This window comes from Pinus tabuliformis, chromosome 1_2 (assembly GCF_031772625.1).
Source record: "Pinus tabuliformis cultivar Carrire ecotype Pingquan chromosome 1_2, CPIR1, whole genome shotgun sequence".
Lineage (NCBI taxonomy): Eukaryota > Viridiplantae > Streptophyta > Pinopsida > Pinales > Pinaceae > Pinus > Pinus tabuliformis.
The window spans coordinates 1,140,807,699-1,140,826,919 of NC_142298.1; the positions used below are offsets into that span (position 1 = coordinate 1,140,807,699).

At 35.5% G+C, this 19,221-nt stretch overlaps 1 protein-coding gene across 1 annotated transcript; it reads right to left on the reverse strand.

The window, feature by feature from the left end:
• Positions 1-16,568: 16,568 nt before the first annotated feature.
• On the reverse strand, positions 16,569-17,976 carry LOC149210217 (uncharacterized). The gene is made up of 2 exons (XM_089394379.1): positions 17,678-17,976; positions 16,569-17,457 (listed from the first exon to the last, which is right to left on the reverse strand). Exons 1-2 carry the CDS (start codon positions 17,967-17,969, stop codon positions 16,664-16,666), a joined length of 1,086 nt encoding a protein of 361 aa, XP_089250505.1. The 5' UTR covers positions 17,970-17,976; the 3' UTR covers positions 16,569-16,663.
• Between the last annotated feature and the right edge of the window lie 1,245 nt (positions 17,977-19,221).

Here is a 19,221-nt window from a genome sequence, read left to right on the forward strand (position 1 = left end):
GGAATCACACATGTAACCTATTACCTACAATTTCCACATGTTGTAGCTTCTCTTTCAACCTTCTTCTTCGTTACCCATAGATTTCCTTGCTTGATCGCTTCTCTCCAAGTCCAAGTGAATGTTAGAATACTCTGAGAATTCTCTATGTGTGTAAGAGTGTATCAATGTGTAAAGAGTGTGGAAGAAGAGATCTAGAATGATTTTTCCCCACTTTTATTTCTTTTCCTTTTCCTTTTCTTCAATTTCCTTCATTTTACGTTGCATGCATATTTTTATCTCTTCACCTTCCTTTTCTCTTGTTTTCCTTTATTTCCTTAATGAATTGTCATTTATTTCATCTTTGTCTTTGTGAGTGCCTTTGTCAATTTCCATAGTAATTAATAAAGCACAAGTGATTCCCACTATAAATGTTTTCCCACCATTCATCTTGGAATATGTGTCCCATGACCTTGGTCTTATTTTATTTACATGGAAAGTCGACCCAAGGCTCTTACAAACCCCTCCCTCTTAGGGGAACACAATCGTCAGTGTTCTGTGATGCTTATTGCTAGCATCACATACTTCTTATGGAGCTTTATAACATAACTCAATGCAATATTTACAATGACAATTATTGAAAACATGACAAACATACCACTTATTGGAGCTTATATAATATATATCGATATATATTAATACATACATATATACATATATATATATATATATATATATATATATATATATATATATATATATATATATATATATATATATATATATCACCAAAACACATATACCAAACATATTTGCTCAAGCAACAAACAAGAAGGATATATTGCCCGTATTTGATCAACCATCTCCCATGTAGCTTCATCGGGCCCAAAGTGCTTCCATTGCACTTTAACTTTCTCTATTGCTTGGTTTTAGAGCATGAGTTTTTTCTTCTACATGAAGCATTATGTCTTTGGTTGGAATTCTTCCTTTGGTTCCACCTATAATACAAACTAATCAATCACATGATCACCATCATGTAGATATCTCTTAAGAAAGGAAACATTGAAGACATCGTGGACTTTCGTTGTTGGTGGTAGTGAGAATTTATGTTTTCACTGTTCCAATCCTCTCAAGGATATAAAAAGGTCCACAATACTGAGGTGGAAACTTGGCACATGACCAAATCCTCAAGGAGCTCGTCTTGGTCCTGATGTGCAAGTACACATGCTCCCCAACCTAAAAATCATTGAATTCTCTATGTTGAGCCATGTAACTCTTCTTCTTGTCCTATGCTACTTTTAAATTCCTTTGAAGAACATGCAACTCTTGCTCCATCTCATCCAACGTATTCGTTCTAATCAACACCTTATTCACTGGGTCACTAGAGTTGATAGGAGTATTACAACTTCGCCTATAGAGAGCCTCAAATGGATTCATCTTCAAGGATTACCGATACATATTACTATAAAAAAACTCCACCAGTTGAAGACACTCCTCCCACTTCCTCTATTGATGCATGACATACATCCTCAACATATCCTCAAGAATCTTATTAGCCTTCTTTGTCTATCCATTTTTTTGCGGGTGATAAGTTATACTAAAAGCTAACTTTATCCCTAACCCTGCAAACAACCCCTTGCAAAACTTGGAAGTGAACTTGGAATCTCTATCTCATACAATATTCTTGGGAACTCCATGAAACCTCACTATCTCCATGATGAAGATATGAGCCACTTCACTTTCTGAATTTTAAACTTCACCGTATTGAAGTGAGCTACCTTACTCATCCTCTCTACCACAACATTAATGGAATCATGTTGCCTCGATGTCGTCAATAATCCTATAATGAGGTCCATGGAAATGACCTCCCATTTCCATTATGGAATAAAAATAGGCTGCAATAGACTAGTTGAATGCTTGCATTCAACTTCGGCCTCCTAATAGTCCAAAGACCTTACAACAAACTCAACCACTTGTTTCTTCAAGTTTTGCTAATAGTAGAACTTCTTAACAACTCTCGAAGTTTCTTGGAATCTTGGGTGACCTAAATATTCCACCCTCCCATTGCACCATGTGGCACCTATTAATTGGTCCAATTAAAACGAAACAACCAATATGATTCCGCCACCCAGACCTGTATGACCCTACCACATGTCAACATGGTATTGGTCGGTATGAAATAGATACATGCCTAGTCAGCCTACTAATGTTAGCACCATGTCACTATACAGCCTCTCGAATCAGCAACCCAGTCAAGACTGCAAGTTGACTTTTTAATTATTTGCCAAAAACTTCAAAATGTGATAACTTTAACATACAGTGTCAAATTGAGGTAATTCAAGTGTCGTTGGAATCAAAACAATGAGACCTACGATTTGGAACTTTTTTAGAGTGATTTTGAGCACTTTGATTTTCAAGCATATTTTTTATCCCCTGGATCATTGCTCCCCACTAGAATCTTTTGGACCACCAAAAGTATTTTTTTACTTATAAGGTAAGTGAGGGTACAAATCCCTCACTTTTTCGATCTCAATCCACCTTACTTTACTTGGATTGGTACCTTTAAGCCCACTCGAAGATACTTCACATTGCCTCTGCGCGAAGTCTTGATCCTCCTATCAAGAATTGTGTGTTCCTAGAACTCATCTAAATATTCATGAGTAAAATATTAGAAAATGGAATCTAAACATTCTCTTCATGATCATCAATCATTGGAGGTTCATACAATCTCAATTTTTCCACATTCACAATAGAATAAATTTGCATATATAGTGGAAAATCTAATTGGAAAGCATTATTAGAAATCTTCTCTAGGATTTTCAAAGGACCATATATGACTAACTTGAGATTTTTACCTTTAACTTGAAGTCTTTCCTTGCTGATATACAACCAAACTTGATTTCCCACTTGGAAATCATGATCAAATCAATGCTTCTCATACCTTACTTTGTACTTTCATTTTATTTTCTTTTGGTACAAAGTTGTACCAAAAGAAAAGGGAAGAAATGGAAGCATTATTTGATCGGTAAAGAAATGATACCAAATCATACAACTCTTTATCATAAGTTGAATAGTTAATTATTGCATTGGTAAAAAATTCAAATGATAAAAAATAGGCTTACCATGCTCCATCGAAACTACTCCCACGGTATAATCACTTGCATAATTTTTAATCTCAAATGTTTGCTTATGATTTGGAAGTTCTAGAACTGATGTTGTACTAATTTTATGTTTCAAAGCATCGAAGGCTTTCTGCCACTTTCCTCCCCACTAAAAGACCTATTTCACACTTTTTAAAGCATGTAATGTTGTTGCAATGAGTGAGAAGTTAGCTATAAATTTTCTCTAATATTAGGTTGCTCCCAAAAAGATCCTAACTTTTGTTACATTTTTGGGTTTAGGCCAATTAACGATGAATTCAACTTTTGAGGGATCAATATTCAATTCACCTCCTCCTAAAATATAACCGAAATATACCAAAGAGGTTTTCCCAAATTCACACTTAGAAATATTAGAATACAATTTCTTTTTCTTTAATACATCTAAAACTTGTTTCACATCCTTCACATGCTCTTCATGAGTCTTAGTGAAAATCAGGATATCGTCAAAGCAGACTATGACAAAATCATCAAGGAATGGTCTCAATACATCATTCATAACTCTCATGAATGATGCAAGTGCATTGCAAAGCCCAAACGACATAGCTAACCATTCAAACAAACCTTGTTTTGTCTTGAACACAATTTTCCAAATACCATTTTCAGCAATCTTTATCTTATGATAATCGCTTCTCAAATCTAACTTAGTAAATTAAACGACATGCTTTAACTGATCTAGAAAATCATCAATGTGAGGAAAAGTATAACGATTCTTTGTCATGTTCTTATTCAAATCTCTAAAATCTACACACATGTTCCATGTACCATCTTTCTTCATAACAAAAAGAATAGGAAACCCACAAAGAGATTTTCTAGCCTTGACATCCCCTTTGTCAAGGAGCTCTTGAATTTTCTTATGTATTTCTGCATTCTGCAAAACTGACATTCTATACATGCCAATATTTTAAAGTGGTGCATCCTACTGCAAATGAATCTCATGTTGGATTCCTCTTTCAGGAGGCAACCTTTCAGGTTCCTAAAAGATATTTTCATAATTGTTAACAACTTCAACCAATTCATGCTTGAGTTTTGAATCACATCATGTAAAAGCTTCAAATTCAGTAATAGATTTAGCTTTAATCATCAACAATACACAATTCTCACTACAACTTATAGGCCTTTTCATCTTACCAACACTTACAAGAGATAAGTTCATATTCTTGCGATGTGCGATAACAATATACTCAAATCCATATTTAAAATTATGATATTTATTCTCATGACAATAGAATATGGATTTTCACTCATACAAGTATGGACTCCCTCAAACAATCCCACATATATTAACTAGTACAACATCGAGCTCTACCTCATCTATATAATTTGTAGTGATGGTGAATTTGAGTTTACATTTTCTTGTCGCTTGTAATTTGGCATCATTGCATACCCAACCCAAAGGGTACGATTTAGTATGAGGTGTAGTTTCTAAATTTAGTTTCTTGACAATTGTTTCAGAAATAAGATTGACTAGGGATCCAGTATCAAACAATGTATCAGCTTTTGTATGTTTTGTAATGACCCTAATAGGAAAAAACTCACTTCTTTATTTATCATTTTGAGACTCGAAAGGCTTACTCGAAGAAATAGTACTTGCATTAGAATCTTTACCTTTTAGTCCCATGACTGTGTTTTGGTTTCATCACCTGAATCAAATCCTAGATCTCATTGAGTTGTAGCAATCTTATTTTGTTTCCCTTTCTTATTGAACTTATTTTGTCTCATTTATCGATGTAGTTTCCAGCAATGGTCTTCATCATGGACTTCTTTTTAAAAATGTTTACACGTAATTTTTTCTCCCTCTTTCTTGATTGTAGCATTATTTTTTTCTTTCCCTTTAAACTTCCCTTTTCCTTTGTCTCCAAATTTGGATGGTTTCTTGATAGTCTCTTGAGGAACATTCTTTCCTCTTTCTTCTAAATGAGCTGCAATAACACATAATTAATCAAGATTGGTGGGATTAAACATAAGTATAGTATGTCTCAAATAACTATGTCATCTACCTATGTATTTAAGCAGGTGTCTTGTGAAGACAAATAAACAACCAAGATTAATGCTCTTCTCCTAAATTATTGTGTGTAACTTTGGAGACCCTGACCTTTAGCTTGTCTAAAATTTTTCCAATCCATAATTTCTTTTTGCATGTAAGCTAATGGATAAAATTACCTTCTTAATGCAGCTAAAAAATCATTCTAAGAAGAGATACTTTTACCACTTTTCTTCAAATATTCTTGAGTTTTGGCGTCCCACCAGATGAGAGATGCACCTTCCAAATGAAGATAAGCAAGTCGGACCTTTGTAACATCATCCTTAATCCTTTGAATTGAGCAATAGACTTCAATTTGATTAACCAAATTATCTAGCATTCCAACATTTACTTCCCCATTATACATAGAAATTGAAACTTGACATCAAGCTTAAGAAAAGGAGACTTAGCATGTCCTTTTCAAGAAATAGAAGGAGTATCTTCATGTGAGGAAGGAGATGGTTATGAAGGTGAAGATGGAGGTAAAGGGAGTGGTGGAGGTGGAGGCTTTCTCCCATCACCATCATTAACTTTTAGTTGATTTGAACTTTCTCCTTGAAACCTTGTTGTTATCTCTTAATGGAACACTTTTCCATCTCAGAAATATCATAGAAATCCTTTTTGAAAGCTCTCTCATCCTCAGACATCAACTCTTGTCCTTCTTCATGTGGCATGACTAGTGGTGTTTGAGGATTTCGTGACCTCCTTGAACCAATTTGAGGGTTTGGTTCTTCAAGCATTCCTTCTCCTCTTTTAAATTTAGAGCTTGTAAGCATCAAAAACACTTGCAAAAATAGTAAAACCTTCAAAACAGCCATGCTTTGATACCAAACTGATATGCAATTACAAATTCAAGGTTTCTTGAAAATTTTGCAAGCTATTTTATGTCCTGTGGGCAGTGGATCGAAATTGAAAAAGAAAATAAACTTAGTGTTTTTAGTTAAATTTTGCAAATATAACCAGAGAAAAATAGACAACATGTAGCATCAAAAAAAAAAAAAATGTTGAGGGAGGAGGAGTTATGGAAACCATCCTCTCATGAAGTGCCTCGATACATAGTTTCATAGGCCAACCAAAAGGAAAAGAAGATGTATGTGGTTTATCGCCCGACCTGATCTCGCCTAAACTTATCTTGCCCTATCTCTTTCACCATCCTCCTCCCCCTTTATTATGTAGCCATTCGAAGGGAGGGGCCACGGGAAATATTGTTTTTGAAATGGAAAATAAGAAAAGATGGCTATGTCTCTGGGTCGAGCTTAATGTTGGCCCTTTCTATTATATGATCAAAATTTAAATTACATCAACATAAAATTCTCAAATCACAAAAATATGCTTCCATTGTGTCGAGAACATCCAAAATCCCCTATGCAGGCTCTTCTTGGGCTCAAAAGGGCTGAAAAATGGCCAAGTTCAGCCTCCTTTTACATTGCTCTATTATATGTATTGTAAAAACACAAAACTGGCAAAAAAACGATGTTTTCTTGCTTAACCCTATTCGTCAGGTGACAATTTCGTGTGGGAGTGGTGAAAATTCAATAAGAAATCGAGCAATTTGTCCAACCATTAGTTGGGCGTCGTTGCCCCAACTTGCACATTTGGTTTCGGTCATGTGGAGGGTCATACGGCTAGGGGTTGGGCCACACACCAACCCTCCTCCTTCGACACCCCCACTGTCGGTCATGTGGATTTAGCATAGGACCTGGGCTAGGCTAACCACCCAGCCCCTTGGCTTTCACGTCCGACACGGTTTCATGCCGTTGAATGGAACTTCGGGCCAAGGCTAATCACCTTGCCCTCTCCAGCTTCACCTTCGTACCATGGTCGCATGGTATTTCATGTGACTGGGGCTAGGTCGGCTGAGCGAGCCTACGAGCCCATCTCTCCCACCAAATTTTTGATGGTTCCATGTCAAATATAATCGACAACCATAATGGTTTAAGAACCAAATGTGTGTTGTAATGGTAGGAAACCTATTGGTTAGCTTGAAAAAGGTTTTGAGGCTGAATCCTGCCAAGTCGGTCGGACCCAAACCAATTTTTTGCACAGAACCTGAAGGCCACATGGCGCCCTCCCATTGGGCCACGTGGTGCCTCTTAATCGGTCCAACCAAAACCAAACAACTAATAAAGTTACGCCACCTAGACCTATACATATGTGCCATGTGTCAACACATGATTGGCTTATTTGAAATCCTTACCTACCTAGTCATCTTGCTGACATCAACACCACTTCACTATATGGCTTGCCCATTCAACCCTACAAGTTGATTTTTTTGTTGTTTTCCAAAAACTTCAAAACGTGGTAACATTCTCATACAATTTACAATGTGGGATTAAGAAAATTCAAGCATCGTTTGAATCTAAATGATTAGATCTATGATTCAGCATTGGTTTCGAGTGATTTTGAGCACTTTTATTTTTGAACATATTTTTGATCCCCTGAATCAGAAAGAAAAATGATTTGCGTCAAATTTTGAATGGCCATAAAACATTGAGCTACATTATAACTAGAGATTATCAAAATAATAGATATTTATCAACCAATTGAATGTTTGTTTTCACATTTGGTTTTCTTAGATATGTTTTTCATATTTTGTAATAAATTTGGAAGATTTTTTTTATCTCTAGTTTCTATTGAAAAAAAATCATTAAGTCCCTTGTCATGAATGTAAAATAACTAACCACATTAATTGAAAACTAAATATACCATGTTTCAATAATGTACATGCTTTATTTGAGCCTAACATGTTGACTTCCCATCTATTAATAATGTATATGCATTGTATTGGCACAATATGTGCACATTACATGAAACAAAATCACCCAAATAAGAAATTGAAGTAAATTTCCTATCTTAAATAATGGATATGCATTATGGAGTTTTAGAAAACATGTACACTTTTCATAATTATGTGAAACTCATTTAATCATTTAACATTGCAAGTAAACTACCTTTTATGCTATTAATACATATGATTTCACTAAAATCCTAAATTACAGATATTTTCCCTATATAATCAATTTTTGAATATTCTTAACACAACTATATATATAAATTAATGGCTTGCTCCCAAGTCATTGGACTTGTATAGACAACATAAAAATATTAATTTTAGAGAACTTATGTCATGATTTGGTGCCTCATGCATTGTGAGGCATCTATAATAACAAATTTTAGGGCATAAGCACATAGTTTGTGTGCTAAAAGTTTCTTATGGTCTCCAAGACATATTCTTGGTTAAATGAATCTTAACTTGTATCCCATATTTGATGCATTGTTTAAAGATTCATTATAAAGGGATTATAATGGTTTAACACGATGTATGGCCTTTAATCTAGAAAAGTATAATTAGGGAGCTAAGTGACTTATTATTTTTTCCTAAAAGAATGTTTAAGGATAAGGGACCTATCCTTATTGTACCAAACATTGGAATTAGGCTCACATGCTAGTATTGGTGCAAATGTTACTACCAAAAGTATTTTTTATGGTTTGGGACTTAGATCATATCCCACTATCCATAACATTAGTGCATGATTCCTAAAATTTCAGTTATTACCCTGCAACATTGCCTATAAGTAGTGTATAAAATAAAAATACTTATAAATAGACTTATATCTAACTCATATGATAGAGAATCAATCTAGAAATATTATATATTTATCCAAGTGGTATGCATAACATAGCTCATTTGATGTCCAAGCTAAACAAATTTGTACCAAATAATATTTTGGGTAAAGAAACCCTTTTGCAGCCTCTCCTCTTAAAACTCTTGATGATTCTTGCAAGCAATTCCTAAGCTAAAGATACTACATGAGGCACATATCCTATTATTCAGATCCCCAGTCATGGCCATGTCCATTACGATTGAACCCTTAAAAAAAAAACACCTAAAATTTAACTTAAAAATACACCTCATGTAAATAAACCCTTTCTTGTTGTAGAAAAACTGATTGTTAAAACCATATACGATATTATAACTATTATTCCATTTAAAAAACCTATTATTCCATCTAAAAAAGCTATCAAACAACACCTTTAAATATTCTAAAATAATATAACTTTAAATTAATTTATTATCTCACTTTTAAATATTCTAAAATAATATAACTTTAAATTAGATTCTTATCGCACTTTTCAAACAAACATTCTAAAGCGCTGATACAATGGACTAAATATTCTAAAATAATATAACTTTAAATTAGATTCTTATCTCACTTTTCAAACAAACATTCTAAAGCGCTGATAGAATGGATTAAATGGATTAATATGTACATGTTTCTCATTAAAGTTTCTCTAACACCAAAAATATGATATTTAATCTCTAGAATAAGTATTAAGAAAAATATGTAACGTTTGCACCAAAGTTGGCATTCAATCCTCAGTGTCTCTTGAACCAAATATTTGTTTAAGTTAAATATCCCTCATATTCTAGGACTATATTAATGACTTGCACAATTTAAAAGAAGATTTTTAAAACCGCAAGTTCGAGACTTTTTGCTTTGTACATTGTATTAAGAAAATAAATTGAAATCACTCGGGGAACAAATATTTATGTCAAGCAGCCTATCTCATGCTCCCAATGCTCAATTGCAATCCATCACATCTTAGAATAAAACCTTCAATGCCCTAGACTTTTGCCCCAAAAATATGGCCTTAATCTAAATATTCTAAGAGGCTGTCTTGAATCTCATGGTATATGACCTTAATCTAAATATTCTAAGAGGTTGTCATGAGATTAAATATTCTAAGAGGTTGTCTTGAATCTCATGGTATATACATTTATTAAATAAAGGAGAAATCATAATCGTTAAGATTGTGTTTCTAATTAAACATTAGATCTTGTTTTAGGTTATTTCGTTTCCCTGACTAAATGCCATTTTATAAAATTACATTGATTGATTTGTGAATTCAATGAATTTTCTAGCGTTGTGGGAACCTCACAGTCTCCTCAGGTGAGGACTGCTCTTTTTCCTCATTCAATTTTATCTGGCATTATTTCTAGTTGGTATCAAAGCGTGACCAGAAATCTTAGAGGACTATGAGAGTGTTATCAGAGGATTGGAAGGAGCTGACTCTGTTTTGTGGCTTAGCTGTAGCGTTAGTGCGATTGATGTGGATGTCAGCACTGTGGATACCTCTGCGTGGAAGCAACGTGACCAGCGATGTGAGGAGGCAACGTGTAGGAAGCAGCGAGTGGTAACGTAAGAAAGTTGTGTGTTGGGAAAGCAGTGTGGCACAGTGGAAGAGGAGGCAACGTGACCAGCGGTGTGAGGAGGCAGCGAGTGGTAGCGTAAGAAAGTTATGTGTTGGGAAGCAGTGTGGCACAGTGGAAGAGGAGGAGGTCCACCGAGCCACCGTTATCTCGGCAACGCCAAACCAGTTTGAGCCTGCCATCTGAAGGTGGAAAGAGCGTGGATCACACACATAAATTTTTCTGAGGTATCAGTGTGGAGCGATAAGGAATCACTCTCCGTGCGAGGGCGTTTACAACCGACTGTTTTTTTATTTGGTTCCACCACGCCATTAGAACAGTCGCGCCATCTCCGGATCCGGATTGGATCGGATCTGCCTTAATCATTTGCTTAAGCCTGTGTCTGAGAATCTGAATCTGTATTAGATCGGTGCACTGAATAAAAGTGGTCAGCGGTCATTCTGTGGTATGGCTGAAGTTCACCACAGTGAAAACATTACTCTAATTGTTGCAATTCGGTGCAGTCAGCAGTTGGTAAACTTTAAAAATTATTTTCTGAAATCACCCCTTGTGATTTCGGGGAGGAGCGTTGGTGGAGACACACTTGCGAAATTAAAAAAGTTGGAGGTGCAACGCTGCCTGGTCCCGTCGAGGGATGTGGTGGCACCAGTCAAAGGAGAAAAGAGTTCGAGGAACTCGCTGGTAACACTGAAAGGTTCTATCACAATTCACCAGCATGATCATATATGGACCAGGACAGTCCTCGTCAACTGTGTTTATATTGCCCGACCAATCGAAAAATAGAAGGCTACCATTTACAATGCTGGGTGCATAAAAGTATTATTCAAGATGCTGCTTGTTGGAAAGGAGCACGCTAGCACAATGACCTTTCTCCACTATTTTTTTTTTAAAGCGATTACGTGAAGCCTCTATATTATTTTTTAAAATAGGAGGTTTCAATATATTTAAAATAGGGCTTTGTTTTGAGCGCCCATGTGAAGGGGCTATAATTTTTTTTAAAGTTTTTTTATATGGTTCTTAAAAACCCTTTTGAAATTCATAATTTGAGTTATTTGAGTTATTGGAAGTCTTTTTGAAGACATTGGGAGAAGATGGCAATTTTTTTTGCAGAGACATATCTGAACAAAGCCATTAAGTTAGATGGCACAAACTACATCAACTGGAAATTAAGTTAGATGGCACAAACTACATCAACTGGAAATTCAAGTGGAAATTCAAGCTTGGCAGGCTATGGCACCTCGACTATTACAAAGGGGGATGATGCAAAACCTGTTGCAGGAACAACAACTGCAACAATTCAAGGCTGGAAAAAGCGAGAAAACAAAGCGAAGGTATTTCTTATAATGTCTATCAAAGAGAGCATAATTCCTTGTATCCATGATTATAAGACTTCTACTGAAAATTGGAATAAACTAAAGGAATTATATGAGACTAAAAACAACAATTGAGTTCTCTTCTTGAAAATTAATCTCATGTACATTAAAATGGAAGAGAATGAAAATGTTAATGCATTTATTTCCATAATTAAAGAATTGAAAGATACATGGGGAGACATAGGAGAGTTAGTACTGATCTTGTAACAATCACGTTAAACAGAATGTGAGAAGATTACTATATGTTTATTACAGGTCTTTCAACAAGGGAGAAAGCACCAAATTTTGAGGAATTGAAAGGCATCCTGTTGCAGGAGAAGAGAGGCGCAAGAACTTGAAGCCTCAGAATCTAGATTTGGCATTTGTGGTGAAGAAAAAATTCTTCAAAGGGAAATAGGGAGGAGCAAACAAAGGTGGACAATCATCTCAGAAAAGGCGATTTCCGAAATAAAATCAAGGTATGTTATCTGGAATAAAAAGAATTTACTGTGGAAGAAGTGGGCATCTTATTGGAGACTGTGATAAGAAGAAAAATGATGAATTTAGACATAAACATAGAAGACAATCAAGAAATTTTGCAGGAGAAGCCCTGAATTCTGATCTAAAAAATCTCAAGCTATTTGTGTCTAATGTTGTGTTGTCTGCTGAAATGGATGATGCTAATACATGGTTTGTGGACTCTAGAGTGTCAATTCATATGACATGCAATAAGGACTGGTATGAAAACTTCAAGGAAATTAGCAATGGTGAAAACATCTACCTTGGAGATGATCGTGCATATAAGATCATGGGATATGGCGATATACCTATGAATTTACCAAATGGAAGCATCAGGTGCATCCATAATGTTATGTATGTACTGGGATCAAGAAAAATTTGATCTTTGTGTCTACAATTACATATCAGAACTTGAAGGTTGAATTCTTCAAAACACATTGCATAGTGAAAGATTTGTTGGATCACTGCAAACTTGTTGCTTCAGGAGTCAGAGTTGGAGGTATGTACAAGCTTGATGTTACCAACAAAAGTCATCAAGCACTGACTTCTACAACTATGTCAACAAAAAGCCTTTGGCATCAGAGATATGGTCACATCAATTATCATGATTTATTGTTGCTGCAGAAACAAAGTATGGTTGAAGGTCTCCCTATGTTAAAGAATGAATATGATACTTGTGAAGGTTGTGCATTAGATAAAATTCACAGAGATGAATTTTGCTCTAAGTCTAATAGGAGAAGAAGAGATGTGTTAGAACTTGTGCATTCTGATGTTTAAGGTCCCATGCAGACCAATCTCTAGGAGGAGCTTATTATTTTTTGTTGTTTATTGATTATTGCACAAGGTACACTTGTGTGTACTTCCTTAGGAAAAAGAGTGATGTTTTTTACTATTTCAAAGAATTCAAAAACATGGCAGAGAAACAGACAAGGAAGTTTGTAAAGATCCTTCGTTCAGATCAAGGGGGAGTATACAGATTGAGGAACTTCATTAAGTACTACAAGGATCATGGAATAGTACATCAAATCACAGTGCCCTACACTCCACAATGGCACAGTGTTGCATATAGGAAAAACATGGCATTGGTGGAGTGTGCACGAATGATGACCAAAGGTAAGAACCTCTCAAATGCTTTTTGGGCAGAAGCCATTAGTACCACTGTTTATTTAAATAATATAAGTCCAACAAGGTATCTTGATTTCAAGACTCCATTCGAATTCTTGTATGGTTTTAAACCAACAATTCATCATTTGAGGATATTCAGGTGTAAGGACTTTGCACATATACTAAAAGAGAACATAAAGAAACATGATGCTAAAGGTATCAAATATATTTTTGTAGGATATTGTTCAAAATTTAAAGCATATAAAATGTTTGATCCATCTACTCACAGAGTATTTGTGAGTAGAGATGTAATTTTCCATGAACAAATAGATGAAGGCAATATGGATAACAACTATGAAAGATGGCACATTCTTCTTGAAGTTGAAGATAATAAAGCAAAAGCAAAAGCAAAAGACAGTGAGCAACAAAAGCTTGGGGAAGAATCCAACGATGTGGACATCATCAACAGTCAAAGCCCAATAAGAAGTGTAGAAGTACTTTTAGAGAATAGAGGTGAAAGCAGTGAAGCACACATGAAACCTACTCGGAAGATTCAACTACATGAAAGGTACAAGGAATATGCTCTCATGTCTAGTGTTTTGAATGTCATAGAGCCCATGAATTTTAATAAAGCTATTGAATATGAAGTGTGGGGAAAAGCTATAGAGGAAGAATATGAATATATAATTAAAATTAAAACTTGGGAATTGACTGAATTGCCTAAAGGAAAAGAGCCCATAGGATGCAAATGGCTATACAAACCCAAGTTTAAAGCTTATAGCTATATAAATATAAATCTAGATTCACAGAAAAAGTGTAATCTTAGAAAGAGGGTATTGATTACGAAGAAACCTTTGCACCTGTAGCCAAATTGAACATTATTATATTGTTAATTGCATTAGCTACAAAGTATCATTGTAATTTGCACCAACTAGATGCAAAAACTGCTTTTCTGAATGGTGACTTAAAGGAGGAGGTGTATTTGACACAACCTGAAGGCTTTGTGAAAAAGGGCAAGAACATTTAATTTGTAGATTAAATAAATCTTTGTATGTGCTGAAATAGACACCTAGGTGATGGTATGAAAAGATAGATTCTTTCAATTTTTAACAGGGTTTTATGAGAAGTCAAAGTGATATGAATTTGTATACCAAATTTGATGCAAATGGGTATGTGAAGTTTTCTTTGTATGTTGGTGACTTAATCATTACGGGAAATTCAATGAAGTTAATTAATGAAATTAATATGTAGAGGTCACAAGTATTTGAGATGGAAGATCTCGTTGAGTTGCATTACTGTTCAGGTCTTGAAGTTTGGCGAGGTGTTGGTCATACTTTTGTTTCACAGGGTATGTTAGAGAAGTGCTTAAAAATCTTAAGATGGATCAGTGCAAATCTTCTTTTGTTCCTATAAAATAGAATGTGAAGCTCCATATTGATTATGGCTCAAAAGGCGTTGATGGTACATTGTACAGAAAACTAGTTGGAAGTTTGAATTATCTTACTACAACTATACCTAACATTGTATATTCATTTAATGTGCTTAGTGAGTTTATGACAAGACCTCTAGAAATCCATTGGAGGGCAACAAAAGAACTACTTAGGTATCTTAAAGGTACAGTTGATTTTGGTCTTAAATATACTAATTCATTTGATGTTGAGCTTACAGGTTACTTAGATTCAAATTGAGGCGGTAATCTAAATGATAGAAGATTTACTACAGGCTATGCATTTTCTATTGGATCCAAGATTATTTCATGGAGCAACAAGAAGCAACCAATTGTATCTTTGTCATCTACAAAGGCAGAATATAAAGCTTTGTGTGTAGCAACTTGTTAAGTTGTTTGGTTGAGGCGAGTTCTTTGGATATTGGATAAGAGAAAAACAAGGCTACAATGACCAAATGTGACAACGAGAGCTCAATCAAGTTGGCAAATAATTTGATTCTTCATGCAAGGACAAAGCATGTTGATGCCCAGTTAAATTTTATTAGAGGAAAGATACACTCTAAGGAAATTTTTATTGAATATTGTAATACTTATGAAAACGATGTTGATATTTTCACAAAGCCCCTTTGGAAGGTAAAATTTGAATTGTTTAGGGAGAAGCTAGGTTTGGAAAGAGCAGCAAGAAGAAACCAAGTGTATCTTTGCCATCTACAAAGGCAGAATATAAAGCTTTTTGTGTAGGAACTTGTTAAGTTGTTTGGTTGAGGAGAGTTCTTTTGGATATTGGAGAAGAGAAAAACAAGGCTACAGTGATCTCAATCAAGTTGGCAAATAACCTCATTTTTCATGCAAGGACAAAGCATGTTGATGCCAAGTTTCATTTTATTAGAGAAAAGATACACTCTAAGGAAATTTTTATTGAATATAATAATACTTGTGAAAACGTTGTTGATATTTTCACCAAGCCCTTTTAGAAAGTAAAATTTGAATTGTTTAGGAAGAAACTAGGTTTGGAAATTAACCCTTTCTCCATTAAAGAGAACTTAGTATTAAGAGATAGATCCTATTTTCTAGTAAGTTATTTCATCTCCCTACCTAAATGCAGTGTACAAGATTGAATTATTGATTAATTTGTAAATTCAATGAATTTGTTAGCCCTGTAAGCAAAGTCAAGGTCTCCTTACCTGCGGGTTTTTCTCATTCACGTTTGTCATTATTTCTAGTTAAACAAACTTTCAAGGTCTCCTTACCTGAGGGTTTTTCTCATTCACGTTTGTCTTCCATTATTTTTAGTTAAACAAACATTCATGGAAATTTTAACGTCTTGAAATTTTAGTTTCTTTTTATCAAATAATAATATATCTTTTATTTTTGAATTTAATTGATTATTAATCTACTTTTACATTTTATATTTATTTTAAATCATCATCCAGTTGAATTTTTAATTTATATTTTATATATGCATCATGAAATTGAAGTTCACGTAAGTTACGAATAAATTAATCATCAAATGAATATAAATATCTCATACATGAACATTGACCACAAATGCATATAACACACATTGAAATTTCAAAAGTACATACCACGCACAATTTAATACTTTGAAACTAGATATCATAGTAATTTGCAATCAGTTATAAGCACGCGTAGTTGAGCGTCAATACCTCCGGAAGCAACTTGGCATAAGGAACGACGAGATCCTTCTAAGCACCGAAATAAACAAACTGCCATACAGAATAATCGACAAAATACAGACTAATGCGTATACAATCTCAGAACAGCGAGAGAACACTTATTCGGGACATCTAACTACTACGTTCTTAGAGTCAGCAGTATCAAGCATTTACGGCGACATCCTCTACTGTTTATCTATCGGCCGCATACAAGACCATAGCCGTTTCCGAGCTTGTTGGTACAGTCGAGACCAGTAGCAGATTCGACAAGCAAGCTCTCAAAATGGGGAGAAGTGGCCTCCGCCTTGAAAACGCAAAGCTTGCAGTCTGCAGAAAGAAGAGAGGAGGTCCCGTACTTGTCTTCGCCTCCCATGATAGGCATCGGAACACCAACCTTGACAGGATTCTTGAAATCCGGTCTGTAAGTCTGCCCGAGAACGCCTTCCACGTCCGGAGAAAGATTCAAATACTTGAACTCTATTGCCAGATGAGCGAAGCAATCGTTCGAGGGTATTCCGTATTTATGAACACGATTGTCCTCCTCGGTAATGGGCATTACACTGATCGCTAATTGCATCAGATTGGGTATCACAACATGGATGCTGTTAAATTCACCATTGCGTTCCACCATCAGTATATTCTCCGGCGCACTCCAGACATTGCGATGCCCTGGTGAGAGGGTGAAAGACTGCTTGTCAAAGGTGAAGAAAAATTGATCGACATTTTCGTCCCATTCGGCCACTTTGTTGGCACCAACTGTGAAAGTATGAGTGCCGAACATGATTCCAAGGGATTGAACCCACGTGTAATCCCTGGTTCTCCCTTCTGGCCTCCTGCCAATGAAATGAGCATTGATTTGCAATTTATCATCAGACACCAGGCTGAAGTCCCTGTTACTCTTGCCATGGAAGTAGAACATCACACCATCTCCTCCGACGAAGCGGGGATCGTAGCACAGCGCTCCAACTCCTTCACAGTTAGGTTTGCGGTCTGAAACACGTGGTACACAAAATTTAAAATCAAATCAGGATTATAAACTTCAAACTATTTATTAAACTGAAGCTTTCACCTTCCATTTTTGTTTTCTGGGTCCTCTTCACGAATTTTCAGATTTGCATAGATACAAGATGGATGTATAATAATCTTCAAACAAAGAAGTGCAGTAGGGATGTTAACACAAATTACAATATCATAAGAAGCGTGAACTTACGTCTGCATGTTGCTTCGCACTTGGGGCCACAATCCACGAAACATCCCTTAGCGGTCTGATCTGCCGGGTTCCGTTCAGGGCACTCCTTAGGGCATTGAAGGGTCGTCCCAAAACATCTGGAGTTTTGGTAACATTTCTCTTTCTCTCCGGGTCTGGTCAGCCCAGCCACCCTAAACGGTGGTGGAGGGGCCGGTCCTCCTGGACTTGGAGTGGCGTACGGATCCCTAGCGTTGCACTGAACAAACAATGCAATAACCATCACAAGGATTCCGACTGCCATGGCCATCCCCATATCTTTTCCTGGCTCTCACAGAAATACAAGCAGTCGAGTGACCCTGAAAAACCCTGCAATGTCATGTGGATTTATAGTCTAGTGCAATATATATAATAGATTTAAGTACTCTGTCGGTGAAGATGTGCTGAGATTTTGGGTGACATAGACAGATCTGAGTACTTGGTGTCGTTAAAGATGAGATAAGCTTTTGTGTGACATAACGTGAAAGGCAAAATCATTTGTGCATACAGCGAACGGGCTCTGATTCCAGTGCACGGCGTATGGAGGTTGCTTAAAGCTGTAAACGAGGTTCACCATGAAATCCGAGCCTCTGCATTAGAGAACCAGAGAATGTGAATAATCCACGAATCTCTCCCGACGATGCTCTTGAACTCATTATAATATGAATTTTTTGAGACTCTGGAAAAAGTAATGTTTTTTTAATATGCCACACTTCCAATAATCGATGCCCTCATCAATGTTCTGGAAAAGTTCGTAATTGGTATTGTTGAACATGTAAAATAAAATTTGTTAAAACACAGAACTACGATCTGGATTTTCGCTTCTAAAGTTTCATTTTATACATTACTTCACTGCTATTATTCGATGTAATAAATGTAATTTTGTTGCATCACTTTCAGCCAAACTTCCAGGGACTTCTGGCTCAAAATCAATTCGATAAAGGAGGATCATCTCACACAGCTTTTGTTTTGCCTCTGTTCTCGACGTTATATCCATAGTTCATTGATAAGGATTTTGTCAAATATGTCTAACCTTTTTGAAGTACGTTGTCCTTAAACCTAGACAAAATGCATAGCAGTATTCTCACTACGCACAATTTTTTTTTTTTAAATAATGAAAATTATAAAATTTTCCAGATTTTTTTGGCGATTTAGGTTATAATTGTGAAGCTTTAAGATTTTGGGTGCTGTGCTTTAGAGGTTCTTGATAGTGATTAATCTATTTCCACCATAAAAAAAATTCAAACACTCCAACAATCTAACTTTTTTATTAATTTTATTATTTTTTTTGTTAAATTCCGACCAAAAATTTCACTTCTAAGAACTCAATAGACAACTCAAATGCATATACCATGTCCAAAAATTACTCACACATTTGAAATAATAGAGACATATAGCATCTGCAAAAGTTACTAGCACATTTGAAATAATTACAATAATGTATAATATTTCTGAAAATTTCTTAACAAAATTTATAGTTGCTACATAGCATAGTCTTTACCCTACAAATATAGCTATTTAATTGACAA

Excerpts from the sequence above, each read along its gene's own strand:
- LOC149210217 (XM_089394379.1), bottom strand. The coding sequence starts at position 17,969 with ATGGGGATGGCCATGGCAGTCGGAATCCTTGTGATGGTTATTGCATTG. Across the intron at positions 17,458-17,677 it reads GTGCGAAGCAACATGCAGAC|ACCGCAAACCTAACTGTGAA; the intron begins GTAAGTTCACGC and ends CACGTGTTTCAG.